This window comes from Nuphar pumila, chromosome 13, assembly GCF_984573655.1.
Source record: "Nuphar pumila chromosome 13, dmNupPumi1.hap1.1, whole genome shotgun sequence".
Lineage (NCBI taxonomy): Eukaryota > Viridiplantae > Streptophyta > Magnoliopsida > Nymphaeales > Nymphaeaceae > Nuphar > Nuphar pumila.
The window spans coordinates 9972415-9991942 of record NC_143261.1 but is presented as its reverse complement, the minus strand read 5'-3'; the positions used below and the strand labels follow the sequence as shown (position 1 = coordinate 9991942).

The window sequence follows — 19528 nt, the reverse complement described above, 5'->3', positions numbered from 1 at the left end:
CCACAATGACAAGTCCAAAAAAGAAATCTCTAGAGAGAGCAAGTCCTGCAGGAAAACCCAATACCATAAGACTCTTGTCAAGAGGGACTCCTTATGTAAACCTCTCAATCAAAGTCCTTCCCATGAAAGAAACATGTAAATCTCTATTTGTACCTAAAATCTATAAATAGAGAACTGTTTCACGTCGAAATGTGTGAGACAGAGGGATCGTGGACATAGGTGGTTTAGACGGAACCACATTAAAATGTATTCTTGGTGTGTGTGCAGAATCTGTTCCAAACGTGTGCGTGTGCATCGTTCGTCCACGAAGGAGTCGACCACTTAACTGTGCTCTGCTGTAGACGGTTGTCGGTTTCTTTAATCCTAAGGAGTTAAAAACTTAAAAGTTGCAGTTGCAGATAAAATGATACAATGCTACTTCTATGTCTGATAGCTGGTTATATGTTAACAGGTGTCGTGGATGGGTTTAGAGATGAGCTATTTTGAACTACATCATCACAAGTAGGGATGGGCAATGGGCTGGGCGGCCCAATGGGCCAAGCTGACCTGCCATGGGCCGAGTTTGGGCCAAGAATTTAGTCTCGGGCCCATTAGGTACCGGACCGAAACCTGGCCTGTTATATACATTCAATGGGCCCAAGTTATTTATTAATTTTTAATAATATAAATTTTTTTAAATTAACTATTTCAAAATAACTTGGTAGCTATTACTATTACTGAATTAGTTGCATTAATTTTATAGAAACTAGAAAGATAATTAGTTGGGTACATGGGAAGTTGGGAACTTGTTAATTATTACTATTTAAAACGGATTTAGGTTGAGTAAGGACAGATCCAGCCTGCTTTATATTGGCCCAATGGGCCAGGCCATGGGCTGCTCTTCAAACCCAAGCCCATTAAAAACCGGGCCAGAACCCGGCCTATTTATAAATGGGCCGGGCCATATCTGGACCGGGCTGTATTTTGGGATCCAAAACAGCTATGGGGTAGGTGGTAACAATTACACCCTATTAAATACTCTCCCCTTCCATCTCCGACCCCCAAACAGAGCTTCAAATTGTCCGCTACCAGCTCTAAGATGTATCAGTTACCAAATCCTGATTGGAGTCCAAATAAAAAAGGAAGTTGCCTCATTTCCTTTCTCATTTCCATAATCTATCTTTTCAATGTTAGTTTATGATGTGAACGGAGAGGGACCAATTTAAAAAAAAAACTTACCCAACTAAAAGATTATTTAGGAAAAGTAGAAAATAACAAGAAATAGCTAAAAATTATGAAAAAATAACACAAGGCAGAAAATACAAACAACAACTACGCCTTCATCCCAAAACAATTGGGGTTGGCGATATGAACCAACAAAGAAAATCATTCTAGGTCTTCCACATGAATCCTTCTCCTCCATTCATTTCTATCCAATGCCATGTCCTCGGTGAGGTTCAAAGCATTCATATCCTTTCCTATCACCTCCATCCATGTCTTCATAGGCCTACCCCGACCTCTTTTAACTAATACATTTTCCCATTTCTCCATCCTTCTAATTGGAGCATCATTAGGCCTTCATCGAATATGTCCAAACCACTGTAAACGATTCTCTCTCATCTTATTTTCAATGGATGCAACGCCTACCTTCTTACGTATCTCCTCGTTCTGAATCTTATCTTTTATTGTATTTCCACACATCCATCTCAGCATACGCATCTCAGCTACACTCATTTTTTGAATATGATGTCTCTTGGCAGCCCAACATTCCGTACCATATAGTAAAGCGGGCCTAATAGTCGTCCTATAAAACTTTCCCTTCAACCGCAATGGCATTCTACGATCGCACAACACTCCAGTTGCACTCTTCCATTTCATCCACCCAACCTTTATCCTATGATTTACATCTCCATTAATTTCTCCATACTTTTAAATGATAGATCCCAAATATTTGAAAGAATCATCCACCGGTATTTCTTGCTCACCAAGCTTCACTACACTCTCATCTCTATATCGTTGCTTACTAAATCGACATTCCATGTATTCTGTCTTACTCTTACTCAACTTAAAACCTCTTGCTTCCAATGTCTGTCTCCATAATTCTAACTTAGCATTAACCCCAGCTCTAGACTCATCAATCAAAACAATATCATCAGCAAACAACATACACCACGACACATTTTCTTGAATTGATCTCGTAAGCTCATCCAACACAAGGCATAAAATAAATCAAATAAATTAAAAATTAACTGATTTCATTACCCTCATGAACTCTGAATTGTGAACTTATGTATACTAACCTTTTAGGCCTTCCTTATATATATAGGGAAAGAATTTTAATCTTAGTAGATTCAATCTATTATTATTGATAAACACCAATTAAAAAAACAAATCTTAATCTTACTAAACTACTAAAAAAAGATATAGATAAATTATTAAGATCCAATATCCATTACAATGACTCAAATAACAAAATATCCAAACTAAAATAAAATAAATCTCAAATGATCTAATGAAGAAAGTAGATCCACATAAGTATTACTTCACTCGTGCATCATTCTCCTCAAGTTTGACCGCAGTGTCCTAACAAAATTTCACTTCATAATAATTCCATATGGTATCCGTTTTCATTTTTCTTTGTAGTGATACAGCGACCCAGATAAAACTCAAAATGTCAAGTCTCCAAATTATATGCTGCAATTGTGCAAAACTAGACATACTATAATTGACAGATAGATGGAGGTTTGCATTGGACCTGGCAGCAATCAGCTGCAAGACTTGTTTCTTGAAGGCACAGCAGTCAAGAAAGAATCTCTTTAAACAAAAATTCATGTATCCATGAGATCGCCATAAATGGTGTCCTGAAATGTAATCCAGTAACATATAAAAGCACCCAATTTCCGTCATAATATTCAGATTTCCAAGAAGATTTTGGGTAGACATGCAGGAATGCAAATGACTTCATAGGCAAATCCACTATAGTAGGCATAGTGAATAATTGATATTTCTGAGTTGCAATGAACTCCATTTCCATCCTCAGCTACATCAAAATGTCAACTTTTCCTTTTTCCTGCAAGAGATAAGCTTCCACTGCTCTGCATTTACTATGAAATGGTATAATAGTTACACATCACAGCATTCAGATACCTAAACAGCACTATTGTTACTTGTATATGGTGCCATATCCCACTTCCAACCTGAACCAAAATATCGAACTTCGCAGCGTAATTGTCATAATGATATTATTGACACAGAATTGGATCATGCTACGGGATATCGAAATATATTGTGACGATTCACCATCCATTCTCTAATATATCTAACAAAGAATATGGAGGGAAATGAAAGTTTTCCTCTACATAATTATGCCACAACATTTGACAATGCTTGAAGAACTGCCTCTCTGATAGGCATAGAAGGAATAGCTCCTTTCTCTGTCACCGTCAGGGCTCCGCAAACATTAGCAAACCGAAGCGCTTCCCTTAGCCTCCTCTCATCCTGAAAATGAAAGGTTTTAAAAGTGTCAACATTACTGGGTGATTGACTTGCTCATTTGAATCATCCACAAGATCATGTATCTCTTCAAGTAATGGAATTGAGCTGGTAAAACTGAGCAAAAATATGATTGAAGTATTTCAGAAAACTCCTCTCAAGTATTGCATGTACTCTCTTTCAAGTGCTATTATGTCACTTTCCTCTGTTCTAGTGTTTTAGGCTAGACAATTTCAAGAGGCAAAACCATAACATGAAACACATGCATGTGGAATGCTTATATCACAACACTGCTGAGTTTATTGCACAACCACGTTATTTGGAACATCAATCTTCTGTATAAGATAAAAAATGTGATCCATGTTTCTATGAAATTTTACTCCTACAATAGATCCAATGCATCAGCTTTTAACTTTAATAGTCCTGAATATGGACTTGCTGAGTATACATGAGTATGGGGAAAAGGTATCCATTACATACAATGAACGCAAGACCAAGTTTAATATAGAAAAGGACATATTCAGGATGCTAGATGGCAGAAGGATGAGTTCCCCAGAACACTTGGTATATAATCAAATGTCTTACAATGTATAAAGAATCAGATGGTTTATTCACAGTTTAGATTATTACAACTTTGATTTTGTGTGTATCATTGCTTTAAAATAAGCTTTGATTATAATGAGATATGCGGAAAAACAAAGAGTGCGATAAGCACTTACAACATCCACCAATGGACAAACAAAAAAGATAACACCCAAATCCACAAAGAGGTAACACAACATAAAAATATAAATGTCTCTTATTGAAAAGAGAGAGAGCTCTCAAGAGTAAAAAATACAAGAGGGGTTCACCCCTATATATACACAAAAAAAGGAGAGGAGGGATGGCCTTATGGCCTTAAAAGAAGAGCCACATAGGGGGCTCCCCATGGAGTCATTGGGAGCCCCCAACGGTCACAAATGTGACCGTTGGGGGCCCCATCGACTCCATGGTGGGCCCCCTTATGTGAGTAAAAAAGAAAAAAGAAAAAAATAAAGTGCAAAAATAAATACAAAAGAAAAGGGAAAATAACAAGTACCCCTATCGGGTACTTGTGAAATGACTAAAATACCCTTATTGGGTATATTAGACAATATATATATATAGAGAGAGAGAGAGATTACATGTATTTTAACACCCTTCCTCAAGCTTTACGGGGATATAACCGAAAGCTTGTTAAGGAGAAACAAAAAACGAGGAGCAACAAGGGCTTTAGTGAAGAAGTCCACCAATTGGTACTCGGATCTGACGTAAGGTAGTGCTATGGTTCATCTTAGGTATTCATCACGTACGTAATGGCAGTCCATCTCGATGTGCTTAGTACGCTCATGGAAGGTATGATTGCTTGCAATATAAATTGCGCTTTTGTTGTCACAACACATCTTCGAAGGAGTAGAGATGACAATGCCCATATCACTGAGGAGACTTCTTAGCCATGCAAGTTCCATGGTTGTAGTGGCCATAGCCCGATATTCCGCTTCCGTTGAGGACAAGAATACTTTGTGCTGCTTCTTGCATCTCTAAGAAATCATAGTCACCTAAGAAAACACAAAAACCCGTAGTTGAGACTCTGTCATTGGGATTTCCTCCCCAATCAGCATCAGTATAACAATTAAATCAAGTGATGAAGAGGAGAAAAAAAAAACTCCCTTAGTTATGGTGTTTTTGATGTATCTGACGATCCTTAAGACTGCACTCATGTGCACGGTTGTAGGTGCATGTTGAAACTGACTGACTGAGTGGATGGCATGAGCTATGTCTGGCCGAGTGATGGATAAATAGGTCAGAGACCCAACAAGTTGACGATAGGGAGTAGGATCCTCGAGAGGTGTTCCATCTTCCAATCTTAACTTTGCATTGATGACTTCAGGGGTTTCTGTCTTCTTATCATTGGAGATACTAGACTTGGAACAAATGTCAGCAGCAAGTTTCATTTGAGAGAGAATGTACCATCAAGGAGAGTACGCCACTTCAATTCCTAAAAAATATCTTAAGAAACCAAGGTCAAACATGTCAAAATTTTCTTTTAAAACTTTCTTAATATCATTAATTTCTTGCTTATCACTTCCAGTGATGATCATATCATCAACATAAAGTAGTAGAATAACTACTGAAGACCCTGCACTTTTCACAAACAAGGCAGTGTCAGTATAACATGAACGAAAATTCAAACTTGACATTACATTACTAAATCTATCATGCCAAGCCTTTGGGGCTTGTTTCAAACCATATAATGCCTTTTTAAATTTGAGAATTTTATTTTTACCAATACATACTCCTGGTGGAGGATCCATGTAAACCTCTTCATTTAATTCACCATTTAGGAATGCATTCTTAACATCTAGTTGATAGATAGGCCATTTTTTAACTGACGCAACTGCGATAAGAGTCCTAACACTAGTCATCCTAGCTACGGGTGCGAAAGTTTCTTCATAGTCTATACCGTATTCTTGAGCGTATCCTTTTGCTACTAATCGGGCTTTATAGCGTTCTAATGAACCATCACTTCTAGTTTTAATTTTGAAGACCCATCTACATCCAATCGATCTCTTTCTAGTAGGTAATGAAGTTATTTCCCAAGTTTTTGCCTTTTCAAGGGCACTAAGCTCTAAGTTCATGGCTTCAACCCATTGGGGAATGTTTTTGGCTTCATTATAATATGAAGGTTCATGAAATGTGTGTAACGCAATTAGACACGCTCTATACCTTGGAGTTAGAGACTCATAGGAAACAAACCTATTAGGAGGATTGGAGATTCGGCCGGATCTCCTTAAAGAGGTTTCTTCTATGTTGGACCCTTGAGAGTATTTTTCTAAGGCGCTCATTTGAGCTTGTTGACCACGCCTAACATAGGTTTGGATTGGTCTATCACTTTCATTTTCAACATTGTTAAGAGGAATATCCTCTAGGTCATTCAACGACTCATTAGAGATTTCCTCTTCTTGAGAAGTCTCATCTTCTTAGGAGAGAAGATCAAATAAGAAAGCATATTCACTTTCGTCAATATCTTTAGTTTTCATAAAACCATTTTCATTTTCCAAAAAGGTTACATTTTTGGATACATAGAGTTTGTTATTTTTCAAGTCAAAACATCTAAAACCCTTTTGATTTTCTCCACATCCTAAGAAAACACATTCAATAGCTTTAGGAGATAATTTGTCTCTTTTATGTGTAAGGACAAAACATTTACACCCAAAAATTCTTAATCTATTGAAATCGGGTGTTCTTTCAAATAGTTTTTCATTTGGAGATGTATTTTGTAAGGATGAAGATATCATTCTATTTATCAAGTAAGTTGAGGTTAAGGCGACTTCGGCCCAAAAACTCTTTGAAATTTCCTTGGAAATAAGGAGTGTCTTAGTGGTTTCCATGATGTGTCTATGCTTTCTTTCGGCTAAACCATTTTGTTGCGGGGTCCTAGGACACGATCTTTGATGACAAATTCCATTTATTTCTAAATAATTTTGAAATTCATTTGATAGATATTCTTCACCTGAATCGGATCTAAGAGTAGATATATTACTTGAAAATTGATTTTTGACTATCATATGAAATTTCTTGAAGAAGTCAAAGACTTCGGATTTTAAATTGAGAAAGTAGATCCACACATACCTAGTGTAGTCATCAATGAAAGTAACGTAATAGGAGTATCCTCCTTTAGACATGACCGAAGAAGGACCCCAAACGTCCGAATGGACTAATTCAAATGGTCTTTTGGACACAAAAGTTCGATTTGGAAAAAGGAGTGGATTTCATTTTGCCAAAAATACAACCCTTGCAAACAAAATGTTTCTCATTATAATTTTTTTTTCCAAATGGAAAGGAGTACATTTTTTAGAAACTTGGATATCCAAGTCTTTGATGCCAAATTTCAATATTTTTATCTTGGACATGGTTACAAAAAGAGTTAGTGGGAAGTTTCAAGTTGCTCATGTAATAGAGATCTCCCCTCCTATGGCCTTGCCCAATCTGCTTCCCGGACCAGAGATCCTGTATAGAGCAATCCTTAGTTGAGAAGGAGATTTCACATCCATAATCACATATTTGAGCAACAGAGAGGAGATTTAAATTAAGTTGAGGTACCACTCTCACGTTTGGCACAAAGAAATCTTTGGAAAAATTTAAAGTTCCAAAACTTTTTACTTGTAAAGATGTACCATCGACAGTTGAAACATATGAGTTTTTAGAGTTATTACACAAATCAGAAAGCTCATTTTCAAGAGGGGTCATATAAAAGGAAGCTCCATAATCAAGGATCCAAGAAGACATACCTGGAGGAGAGGAAGAAGCTATGGCGGCACCCGAGGTTGATGGAATCTTGAGTAGAGTTTGAAGTGCTTCCGATAGTTGAGCAAGAGAAAAAGACTTTCCCTTTGATAGTTTCCTCCTTCTTTTGAGTAGCTTCTCCAACAAAGGCAACCCTATTTTTAGGTGCTTCATTCAACTTAGGGCAATTAGGTCTTATATGACCCGACTCTTGGCAATAATGGCAAATGACTTTTCTATAGTTGCCATTATAATTATTTTGCCTTCCAAAGTGTGGAGGCTTATAGGCTTTCACATGGTTGCCGGGTTTAGATACGGCTAAAACGTCATCTCCCCCTTTAATCATGCCAAGACGAGTTTCTTCTTAGCATATTTCGGTTATGACATCTTCCAAGGAAAGAGGCTTAGATCTATGAAGAAGGGAAGATCTAACTTGTTCATATTCGGGCCTAAGCCCATGTAGAAATTGGAAAAAGTGTTTTTTTTTTCATTTGTTCTCTTCTTAGTTCCACATCCACACTAGAAACCCACTTTGGTTCTAGTAAAGATAGCTCATCCCATAAGGGTCCAAGAGTGCTAAAGTAATTCCTTACACTCATTTCTCCTTGCTTGATAGTTCGGATTTTTTCTTTGAGGAAGAATTGACGAGCAAGGTCTTTTTGAGTAAACATACCTTTCATAAAAAACCATGCTTCATTAGCCATCCGAAATTTAGCAATGTTGGCACAAATTTTGAGCTCTACATTATTCATGAACCAAGCAAGAATCTTCGCATGCTTACTTTCCCAATCTTCCACTTTAAATGGTTGTTTTCCATGGCGGCGGCCCACATCATGTAGTTGGAGCCATTAAGCTTGAAGGAGAGATCAATCTTTTGTTCCCCTTCCATTTAATCTCTCACAAGAAGACAAACAAAGAGAGATACAAAAAGAAAAAAAAAACAATATATAACTACTCAACTAGTTATATTAAGAATCAAGAGCATACACAAGGCTCTGATACCATGTAATGAGATATGCGGAAAAACAAAGAATGCGATAAGCACTTACAACATCCACCAATGAACAAACAAAAAAGATAACACCCAAATCCACAAAGAGGTAACACAACATAAAAATATAAATGTCTCTTATTGAAAAGAGAGAGAGCTCTCAAGAGTAAAAAATACAAGAGGGGTTCACCCCTATATATACACAAAAAAAGGAGAGGAGGGATGGCCTTATGGCCTTAAAAGAAGAGCCACATAGGGGGCTCCCCATGGAGTCGTTGGGAGCCCCCAACGGTCACAAATGTGACCGTTGGGGGCCCCATCGACTCCATGGTGGGCCCCCTTATGTGAGTAAAAAACAAAAAAGAAAAAAGAAAAAAATAAAGTGCAAAAATAAATACAAAAGAAAAGGGAAAATAACAAGTACCCCTATCGGGTACTTGTGAAATGACTAAAATACTCCTATTGGGTATATTAGACAATATATATATATAAACATTATATATATAGATTACATGTATTTGTGACCGTTGGGGGCTCCTAATGACTCCATGGGGAGCCCCCTATGTGAGTAAAAAACAAAAAAGAAAAAAATAAAGTGCAAAAATAAATACAAAAGAAAAGGGAAAATAACAAGTACCCCTATCGGGTACTTGTGAAATGACTAAAATACCCCTATGTTAAATTATGTATATATAAATATATATACATATACTTATATATATATATACATTAGTATATATATATAAGTATATATACGTATATATGTATATATACATAATTATATTTTCTTTTTCAGTTTTGTATAAACCAAAAACCCGATAGGGGTATTTTGGTAAATCCCAAATGTACCTTTTTATTTTTTCCTTTTTTCTCTTTTTCCCTTTTTTCCTTTTTCTTTTTTATTTCTTCTTTTTGCTTTTTGGAATCATAAAGGGGCCCCACCCATCTAGTCGTTGGGGCCCCAACAGTCATATTTATGACCGTTGGGGCTCCCAACGACTAGAAGGGAGCCCCCTTTATGGGTCCTCTTTAGTGCTTCCCTCCTCTATTTAAAGAGGAGGTTCCCCCTTGTAAATGCATGGGTTTTTACACCCTTCTCTTCCTTTCTTCAATAAATCCAACTTATGACTTTAAGTCATTTCCTATATTTGTGAGTTTTGTGTGTGCACATTTGGTGTTTGTGTTCTTGGCTCTTGTAGTCACTCTTAAGGAGTGACTTTTGCTCTATTGGTGCTTCCGCCTCTTTTCATTACATGGTATCAGAGCAAGGTTGGTGATTGGGTTTCTCTTTTGACATCTTGGAAAGCGTGCCGCTCATAGTTTTGAAGAAAGGAAGTATATTTGGTGCCGATGGAACGTGACTCTAAAGTGGAGCTCTCTTTCAAGCTAAATGGGTCCAACTATCTCATGTGGGCCTCCGCTATGGAAAATCATCTAAGAGGTAAGAAACTTTGGGGTTTTGTTATGGGGACTACTCCCGAACCCTCTCTTGTTCTTACCAAAATTGAAAATGAAGTTGAAAAGGCTTTAGATGGCGATGAGCGCATCAAAGCCATTAATGAACATCAATCCAAAATCGAGGATTGGGAAAGCAACCATGCCAAAATCTTGGCATGGTTTATGAACAACGTAGATCTTAAAAATTGTGCCAATATTGCCAAGTTTAGAAGAGCCAATGAGGCTTGGTTTTTTCTTAAGGGTATGTATACCCAAAAGGATCTTGCTCGGCAATTCTTTTGCCAAGAAAAAATTTGTTCCACCAAACAAATGGATATGAGTGTCCGGGACTATTTTAGCTCTCTAACTCCTCTTTGGGATGAACTTGTCCTTCTTGAGCCCAAATGGGTTGCTCCACAAGACATTGAACTAAGAAGGGAACAAATTGAAAAGGAGCACTTTTTTCAATTCCTTCATGGACTTCGCCCGGAATTCGAACAAGTGAGGGCATCTCTTCTCCATAGAAGCAAAGCCCTACCTATTGAGGATGCTCTTGCCGAGGTATGTCAAGAAGAAACTCGACTTGGCTTGAGCATAAGGAATGATGAAGTTTTGGCCGTTAATAGGCCCGGTTCTAATGTTAAAGCATATAGACCTCCCCACTTTAACAAAAATATCAATGGGCCTAGAAAGGGAATCATATGCCACTATTGTAATGAACCGGGACACATTAGACCGGTTTGTCCTAAGCTTAAAGGAAAGGTTGCCGCGGTTGGAGAAAATTCTCTAAAGAAGGAAGAAAGTACCAAAGAAGGATATCAAAGAAACTCTTAATCATATCTCCGAAGTTCTCCAACACCTTCTCAAGTCTTCTCCTTCAACATCCGGAGCCGCCATCGCCTACTCTTCATCACCTCCAGGTATGTGGATACTAGACTCTGGTGCTTCTTTCCATATGACATCTCATAAAAACTCCCTTTCCAATGTTTTCTCCGAACCTATGTCCTCCTATGTCTCAACGGCCGATGGAACGTCTTTAAAAATTGAAAGTATTGGAACACTTGACTTCAAAAATTCTCAAAATTTCTTTGTTCCTAAAGTAAGAGTTGTTCCAAAAATTAATTTAAATCTTTTTTCCGTTTCCCAAATCACCGACCATGGATGTCAAGTCTCTTTCTCACCTAAAGATTGCATCGTGCAGGATCTCCAGTCAGGGAAGCTGATTGGGCAAGGCCATAGAAGGGGTGATCTCTATTTTATGGACTTTTTGACGCTTCCATCTAAGTCATCTTGCAATCTTGTTAAAGATAAAAGTATTGGAATTTGGCATGAGAGACTTGGTCATCCAAATTTTGTAAAAATGTCTCTTTTCCCTTTTTTGAACAATACTTGTAAAGACAATCACATGACTTGTAAAGATTGCATTTTTGGGAAATCAAAAGCTATTCCGTTTCCTCAAAGAAGTTATTTTGCCACTCGGCCATTTGAACTTGTTCATTCCGATGTGTGGGGACCTTCCCCTATTTTATCTAAAGGAGGCTTTTCGTATTATGTGGTATTTATTGATGACTTCACTAGATTTACATGGATATACTTCTTAAGTCGCAAATCTGAAGTCTTCTCGTTCTTTAAAGAATTTCATGCTATGGTTAAAAATCAATTTTTGGGAAATCTATCTATTCTTAGGTCCGATTCGGGAGGTGAATATATGTCTAATGATTTTCAAACTTAAAAGAAAATGGAATTTGTCATCAACGTTTTTGTCCCAACACTCCGCAACAAAATGGTCTTACGGAAAGAAAGCATAGGCATATAATAGAAACTACAAGAACATTATTGATTTCAAAAAATATCCCAAAATCCTTTTGGGCCGAAGCGGTTCTAACTTCAACATATCTCATCAATAGAATCCCTTCATCCTCTTTGAAAAATCTTTCTCCATTTGAAAAACTTTACAATATGTCTCCCGATTATAAAAGATTAAGAATTTTTGGATGTAAATGCTTTGTTTTAACTCGCAAAAATGATAAACTTTCTCCTAGAGCTATTGAGTGTATTTTTTTGGGATATGGCGAAAAACAAAAAGGATATCGATGTTTTGACATCCTTAATAATAAACTTTATATCTCAAAAGATGTCACATTCCTCGAAGAAGAAAATGGTTTTTTGCATCAACCAAATGAAAATATTGACTATTCCTTTTTATTTGACTTGTTACCTCAAGAAAACATCATAGATGATCATATTGATCTTAATGAACCTCTTGAAGATCTTGTTGAACATCCAAATAATGATCAAAACTTAGAAGAGAATGCTTCAAGATAAATACAAGTCTACTCTAGAAGGAATGAAAGAAATCCTTCATGTGCCCTTGAAAGATTTTCTCAAAATGAGTCGATAGAAGAAACCTCTCAAAGAAGATCAAATCGCATTCCTAAGATTCTAAATAGATTTGTTTCTTATGACTCTTTTTCCCCTAATTATCGAGCATGTCTTCTTGCTCTTCACTCATTTCATGAACCATCACATTACAATGATGCTAAACAATATGATCATTGGAATGAAGCTATGGAGCTTGAACTTAATGCTCTTAAAAAGGCACAAACTTGGGAAGTCATTGATCCTCCCAATGGCAAGAAACCCATTGGATGTAGATGGGTGTTTAAAGTAAAAACTAAGAGTGATGGTTCATTGGAAAGATATAAGGCTAGGTTGGTAGCCAAAGGTTATGCCCAAGAGTATGGGGTAGACTATGATGAAACTTTTGCCCCGGTTGCTCGAATGACTAATGTTCGAACCCTTATTGCTATAGCTTCTGTCAAAAAATGGCCCATCTTTCAACTTGATGTTAAAAATGCTTTCTTGAATGGTAATTTAAATGAAGAAGTTTATATGGAACCACCTCCAGGTATGAATTTAAATGAAAAAGTTTTAAAATTAAAAAAGGCTTTATATGGACTTAAGCAAGCTCCTAAAGCTTGGTATGACAAGTTTAGTACTGTATTAATCAATTTAGGTTTTTCTTCTTGTTATACTGACACTGCTCTTTTTGTCAAAAGAACAGGTGACTCCATTATTATGCTTCTATTGTATGTTGATGATATGATCATCACTGGGAATGACAAAAAGGGAGTAAATGATGTTAAGTCTATATTAAAAGATACTTTTGATATGTCTGACCTTGGTTATTTGAGATATTTTTTAGGAATTGAAGTGGCCTATTCAGCACGAGGGTACATCTTATCTCAAATGAAGTTAGCTGCGGAAATTTGTACCAAGTCAGGAATATCTGATGAAAAGAAAGTGGAGACCCCTGAAGTTATCAATGCGAAGCTAAGACTTGAAGATGGTGTTCCTCTTGAAGATCCAACTCCCTACCGCCAATTAATTGGATCCCTCACCTATCTATCCATCACACGTCCAGATATAGCTCATGCGGTTCATGCAGCGAGCCAATTTCAGCACGCTCCTACTACGGTCCATATGGCGACCGTAATGAGAATTGTGCAATATATCAAAAATACCATCTCCAAGGGACTCTTCTTATCCTCTTCCTCATCTCTTGAATTAACTGCTTTTACTGATGCTGACTGGGGAGGAAATCCCAATGATCGGATCTCAATTACGGGTCTTTGCATTTTTTTAGGTGAATCTCTCATCTCGTGGAGATGCAAGAAGCAACAGAAGGTCTCCTTATCATCTACTGAAGCTGAATATCGAGCTATGGCAATGACAACTATGGAGATTGTGTGGCTCAGAAGTCTTCTTAGTGACATGGGCGTCAACATTTTCACTCCCACCAAGCTCTGTTGTGATAACAAGAGTGCGATATACATTGCCAGCAATCACACTTTTCATGAGCGAACCAAGCATATCGAAATGGATTGTCATTATGTTCGAGACGAATATCTCAAAGGAACCATCACATTGCCATATGTCACTTCAGAGTATCAACTAGCTGACTTCTTCACCAAGGCGCTCCCAACTCCACGATTCATGTTTCTTCTTGGCAAACTTTCGGTCTTCTCCCCGTAAAGTTTGAGGGGGCGTGTTAAATTATGTATATATAAATATATATATACATATACTTATATATATATATACATTAGTATATATATATAAGTATATATACGTATATATGTATATATACATAATTATATTTTCTTTTTCAGTTTTGTATAAACCAAAAACCCGATAGGGGTATTTTGGTAAATCCCAAATGTACCTTTTTATTTTTTCCTTTTTTCTCTTTTTTCCTTTTTTCCTTTTTCTTTTTTTATTTCTTCTTTTTGCTTTTTGGAATCATAAAGGGGCCCCACCCATCTAGTCGTTGGGGCCCCAACAGTCATATTTATGACCGTTGGGGCTCCCAACGACTAGAAGGGAGCCCCCTTTATGGGTCCTCTTTAGTGCTTCCCTCCTCTATTTAAAGAGGAGGTTCCCCCTTGTAAATGCATGGGTTTTTACACCCTTCTCTTCCTTTCTTCAATAAATCCAACTTATGACTTTAAGTCATTTCCTATATTTGTGAGTTTTGTGTGTGCACATTTGGTGTTTGTGTTCTTGGCTCTTGTAGTCACTCTTAAGGAGTGACTTTTGCTCTATTGGTGCTTCCGCCTCTTTTCATTACATAGGGGTATATTAGACAATATATATATATATATATATATATATATAAACATTATATATATATATATATTACATGTATTTTAACACCTCTGTGTCATGACTAGAATCCAATGAGCCAGACAAGGTCCACATTGAAAAGTGGGAAACCATTTAATCACCAAGATGTTATAGTATTGCACATTCATATACAATTTTTCTTCAGATACTAAGACAACTTTTAGCAAATGGAGTTCTTTTACTATTTAGTCAGAATCCTAGTTGATTGAAATATATGATCATTTCTAGAATTAATGAAGTAGCAAGAGGGTTGTATGCTGTTGTTAACTGACTCGTTCAACATACAAAAACTTATATGCAGTGGATTTGGAGGATTTGGTTGTTCTTCAACAACCACAGAGAATAGTTATGATTTGACTATTATGCATGTTTCTTCTATCTTAAAAGGGGAAGTAGTTGCACTGAAATCAAAACCCTTGCAAACCGTATCTGCCATACAAAGGCTTTTGAGTCCTAATATGACAAAATCTCACATTCCTCATTCAACAGTAACCAAACAATTAAAATAGAAAAGAAAGAAAGAAAGAAAAATGAACGCATATCTAGTTGTTGGAGGAGTTAGAGCTCGATATGAGCCACATGAGCCTGAGCCTAACCAGGCTCGAGCTCTGCTCAGCTAAGGTTTGAGTCAAGTTTTTAATAAAAAAGATTTGTTTCACTAGTTTATTAGAGTAGAGAAGACATGATTTGAACTCATCACCTCTCATATAACAAGAGAACAACCTAATTGTTAAAATACCTTGTACTTATATATATATATATAATGTATGTACATTATATATATATATAATGTATGTACATTATATATATAGTTCTTTATGTAAATGTAATTGGTAATACCCACTAGGGGTATTTTGGTTTTTTATATATTGTAATAACTTTTTTATTTATGTATTTTTCCTTCTTTTATTTTTCTCTTTTTTTACCTTTATTTGGTATTAGGTTTTGTGTCAAGGGCATTATTGTCATTGACACAATAGAGCTGTTGGGGAGTCCCAACGGCTAGAGGAGTCCCTCTGTTCTCTCTTGAGTTTGTATATGTATGGGGTTTTCACCCCCTTGTAATGTATGCATCTTGTATGCATTTTATGAATAAGAATCCTTATTTTTTATGTTTTTCATTGACCCTTAGTGGTTTTTTGTATGTTGGAACCATAGTGACAAAAGTTAAAAACGGCAAAATATTGTTTTTCAAAAACTCGCGAGAATTTGAAAAACTTTCATAAATCTCGCATTTTCCGGCAAAATCTCGACAATAAAAAAATAAAATATAAAATATAAAATATAATTTGTATAAGAAAATATTAATAAAAATTATTTAAAAATAAAAACACTCAGCTTTTCACGATAAATAGCTGTTTAAAACGTAAATATCGTGTTTAAATAGCGGTATTTATTTTTTTTTATAAATCTCATGAGAAATTGCCGTTTTAAACTTGCAAGCAATTTCTCGCGATATTATCACGAGATTTTCATAAATCTCGCGATATTTGTCACTATAGTTTGAACCCATATTGGGTTGTCCGAGTGATCTCCTTGTTCCTTGCTTGAACCTTATTGGATTGTGAGAGTGCTCTCATTTTATTATATGGTATCACAACCATTAGTATTGGCGATCGTGTAAAGCTTGTTCGTGTAAACGTGAGATTGTGGATCGTGTGATCGTCGACTCGTGGTATCCTAAAGAACCTTGCTTCTACTATTTTCTTCTCTTTTCTTCTCTCTAACTCGCTCACTCTTCTATTATATCAATAGAAGATAAACAAAAAGTCATTGTCTCTCTTTCCATAAGACTCGATGATACTAACTATGTGATGTTGACATCAATAGTAAAACATAAAATTTGGGAAAAGGGTATATGGGGTTTGGTGGATGGCTAGGAAAAAGAACCAAAACTTGTTCTCTCAAAGAATGAGAATAACAAAGAGGTGGAGCTTCAAGGATAAGAAATGGATAAAGTCGTTGCCGACTACAAAAGGAGATAGAAAGAATGAAAAATTGGTCATTCCAAAATCATGAGATGACTCATTAATAATGTTGACATCAAGAAATGCTCTAGTTTAGCAAAATTAATTTTTGCTAGTGATGCTTGGAAGTATCTCCAATATATGTATTGTCTTAAAGATATAGCTTATGTATGTAACCTCCAAAATGAAGTGAGAACCATGACCCAAGTAGACATGAACATAAGAAAATACTATAATTTCAAAAAGGAGAAGAAAATACAAGCCTCTACATTTTGAAAAAAATTCAAATGACTATAATTTCAAAAAGAAAGTCATGTCACTTTTGTAATGAACCGGAGTACATCAAACCTTTTTGCCCTAAAAGGAGAAGAAAATACAAGCTCCAAAAATGTTGGAAACATGTCCCTTGCTCAACTTATGGAGGCTCTAACACCAGTACTCAAGAGCCAATCATCTTACCTTTTTGGTGTAGCCGTCTCCACTTATGTGGATCCCGGTAAAACTTCTTGGATTCTTGATTCTGGTACTTCGTTTCATATGACTTCTAATAAGTTCATATTATCCGAGTGTCAAAATAATTCTAAAGATTCTTATGTCTCAACCGCCGATGAAACCTCTTTGAAAATTAAAAGTTTTGGTACTTTGAAAAATGACCAAAATTTCTTTGTTCCAAACATTAGAGTTGTACCAAAACTAAATTTAAATCTCCTATCCATTTTTTAAATAATTGACCATGAATGTAGAATTACCTTTTCATCTAATGGTTGTTGGGTACATGATCTCCGGTCCAAGAAGCCAATCGGGCACAACCATAGAAAAGGCTGCAAATTAGAATTATCAAATCAAACTTTTTATAATTTTGTTGAAAGGAATGACATTGAAATTTTTGTAGGAAATTAAGACATCCAAGTATGTCAAAATTGTAATGAAAAAGAATTGATTTATGAGGATTGTATCCTTGGCAAAATGAAATCACTACCTTTTAGAACTAGTCATTTCATTTCAAAAGAACCTTTTGAATTGATACATTTGGATGTATGAGGACCGACACCAATCATGTCTAAAAGAGGTGTATCCTGTTAAAAGATAGTTGTTATATGTATATATATACTTTTGTATGTACATACACACATAGCACAGTCTAGGGGTATTTTGTTTTTTTGACCATTATAATAGGTGTCGCCCCTTAGGACTTTTTGTGTTTTTTATTTTTTATTTAATGTATATTGTTGTATTGTCAAGGGCACTTTTGTCCCTTGACAATACAACAGTCATGTATCTAGCGGTTAGGAAGCCCCCAACAGTTATTTCCTTGGAGCTTCTCACTCCTACTTTTGTGTATAAATATGGGCCTTGAGCCCCTTGTAACTTAATGCATTTTTTGTGCATTTCAAGTGAATAAATATAATTTTTTATATTGTGTGTTTGTTAAGCCCCTAAGTGGCTATTGTGCTTTGCCCTCTTTGTGGAGTTTGTATTGGCCTCTTGTTTGAGGTGTGTGGAGAGCTCTTGGTTTCATTACATGATATCAGAGCCATCGCTATTTTGATTATGGTAAAAGCATGCTCGTGTGGACATGAGGTCGTGGATCGTATGATTGTGGACTCGTGGTGCCCAAAAGAATTTCTCCTTTATTCTCGTCTTCCTCTCTATCTCTCTATCTTTCTCTCTCTTTCTCTTCTTGTACCTACAGAGGATGAACGAGAAGTGATCACTGTTAAAAAGTGTACTCATCCATGTAACTATATATAATATTCTATATTTATTTATTTATTTTCTTTTTCTTTCTTTTTTTTTGTATTTTATTTTTGTCTAGTTTAATTTGAACTAGACCATAAACTAGTCAAGATCCAACTAGATCTTGACTAGTTGATGTAGCCGTTGGAGCTAGTCCAACAACTACAATTAGAGCCATTGGACTAGCTCCAACGACTCTATAGAGCTCTTTAGAGCTCCTCTCTCTCTCACTTTGTGTATAAATAAGGGGTGATCCCCCTCTCCAATGTAACAATGCTTTTATGCATTTCATGTGAATGAAATAAAGTTTATTATTTTATCTTTTGTGTTCTTCTATTTATGCCCTTTTGTGGGTTATGATTATAGTGTCTTCAATAGACACCTATCACAAGCATTTGTGCTTTCGTAGAAGTTCCTCGTTTCCTTACATGGTATCAGAGCTTGGAAGCTTCTAGATCTTGAAGAGTTTTCACCTTGTTTTTCTGAGCTTCTTTAGCGAAAGTTGATTTATCTTCTTGTTTGCGATTCAAGTGCCTTTTATGCTAACATAGTTGAAGAAAGAAGACGTTTGGAGGATGTTGGCTACACAAAGATCGTGATTGTGCTCTTGTCCTTTCTTCTTTTCTCTTTTTTTCTTTTTTCTTTTCTCTTTTCTCTCTTATCATCTCTCTTTCTTCTTCACCCTTGTAAAAATGGATGACAATGATAAAGTCACCATCATGCCCATGAAACTAAATTATATCAATTATGTGACGTGATCTTCAATCATAAAGCATCACATTTGAAGAAAAGGGTTGTGGGAAATAGTAGATGGTTCCGATTCGGAACTAAAACTAATTTTCAGAAAAATTGAAAATGAGAAAGAGGTGCCTCTCATGGAAGGAAAAAAAATAAGGCATTGACCACTTATGAGAAAAAGTGAAATGAATGGAGG

General features: G+C 36.1%; 1 protein-coding gene across 1 annotated transcript in view; it reads right to left on the bottom strand.

Moving 5' to 3' along the window:
- Positions 1-3043: 3043 nt before the first annotated feature.
- Positions 3044-19528, bottom strand: part of LOC149817715 (putative fructokinase-7) — a 54366-nt gene continuing 37881 nt past the window's right edge. The window contains exon 7 of the mRNA XM_089986528.1: positions 3044-3477. Coding sequence (XP_089842654.1) covers positions 3343-3477 — 135 coding nt within the window. The 3' untranslated portion in view covers positions 3044-3342. The remainder of the gene's footprint in view (positions 3478-19528) is intronic.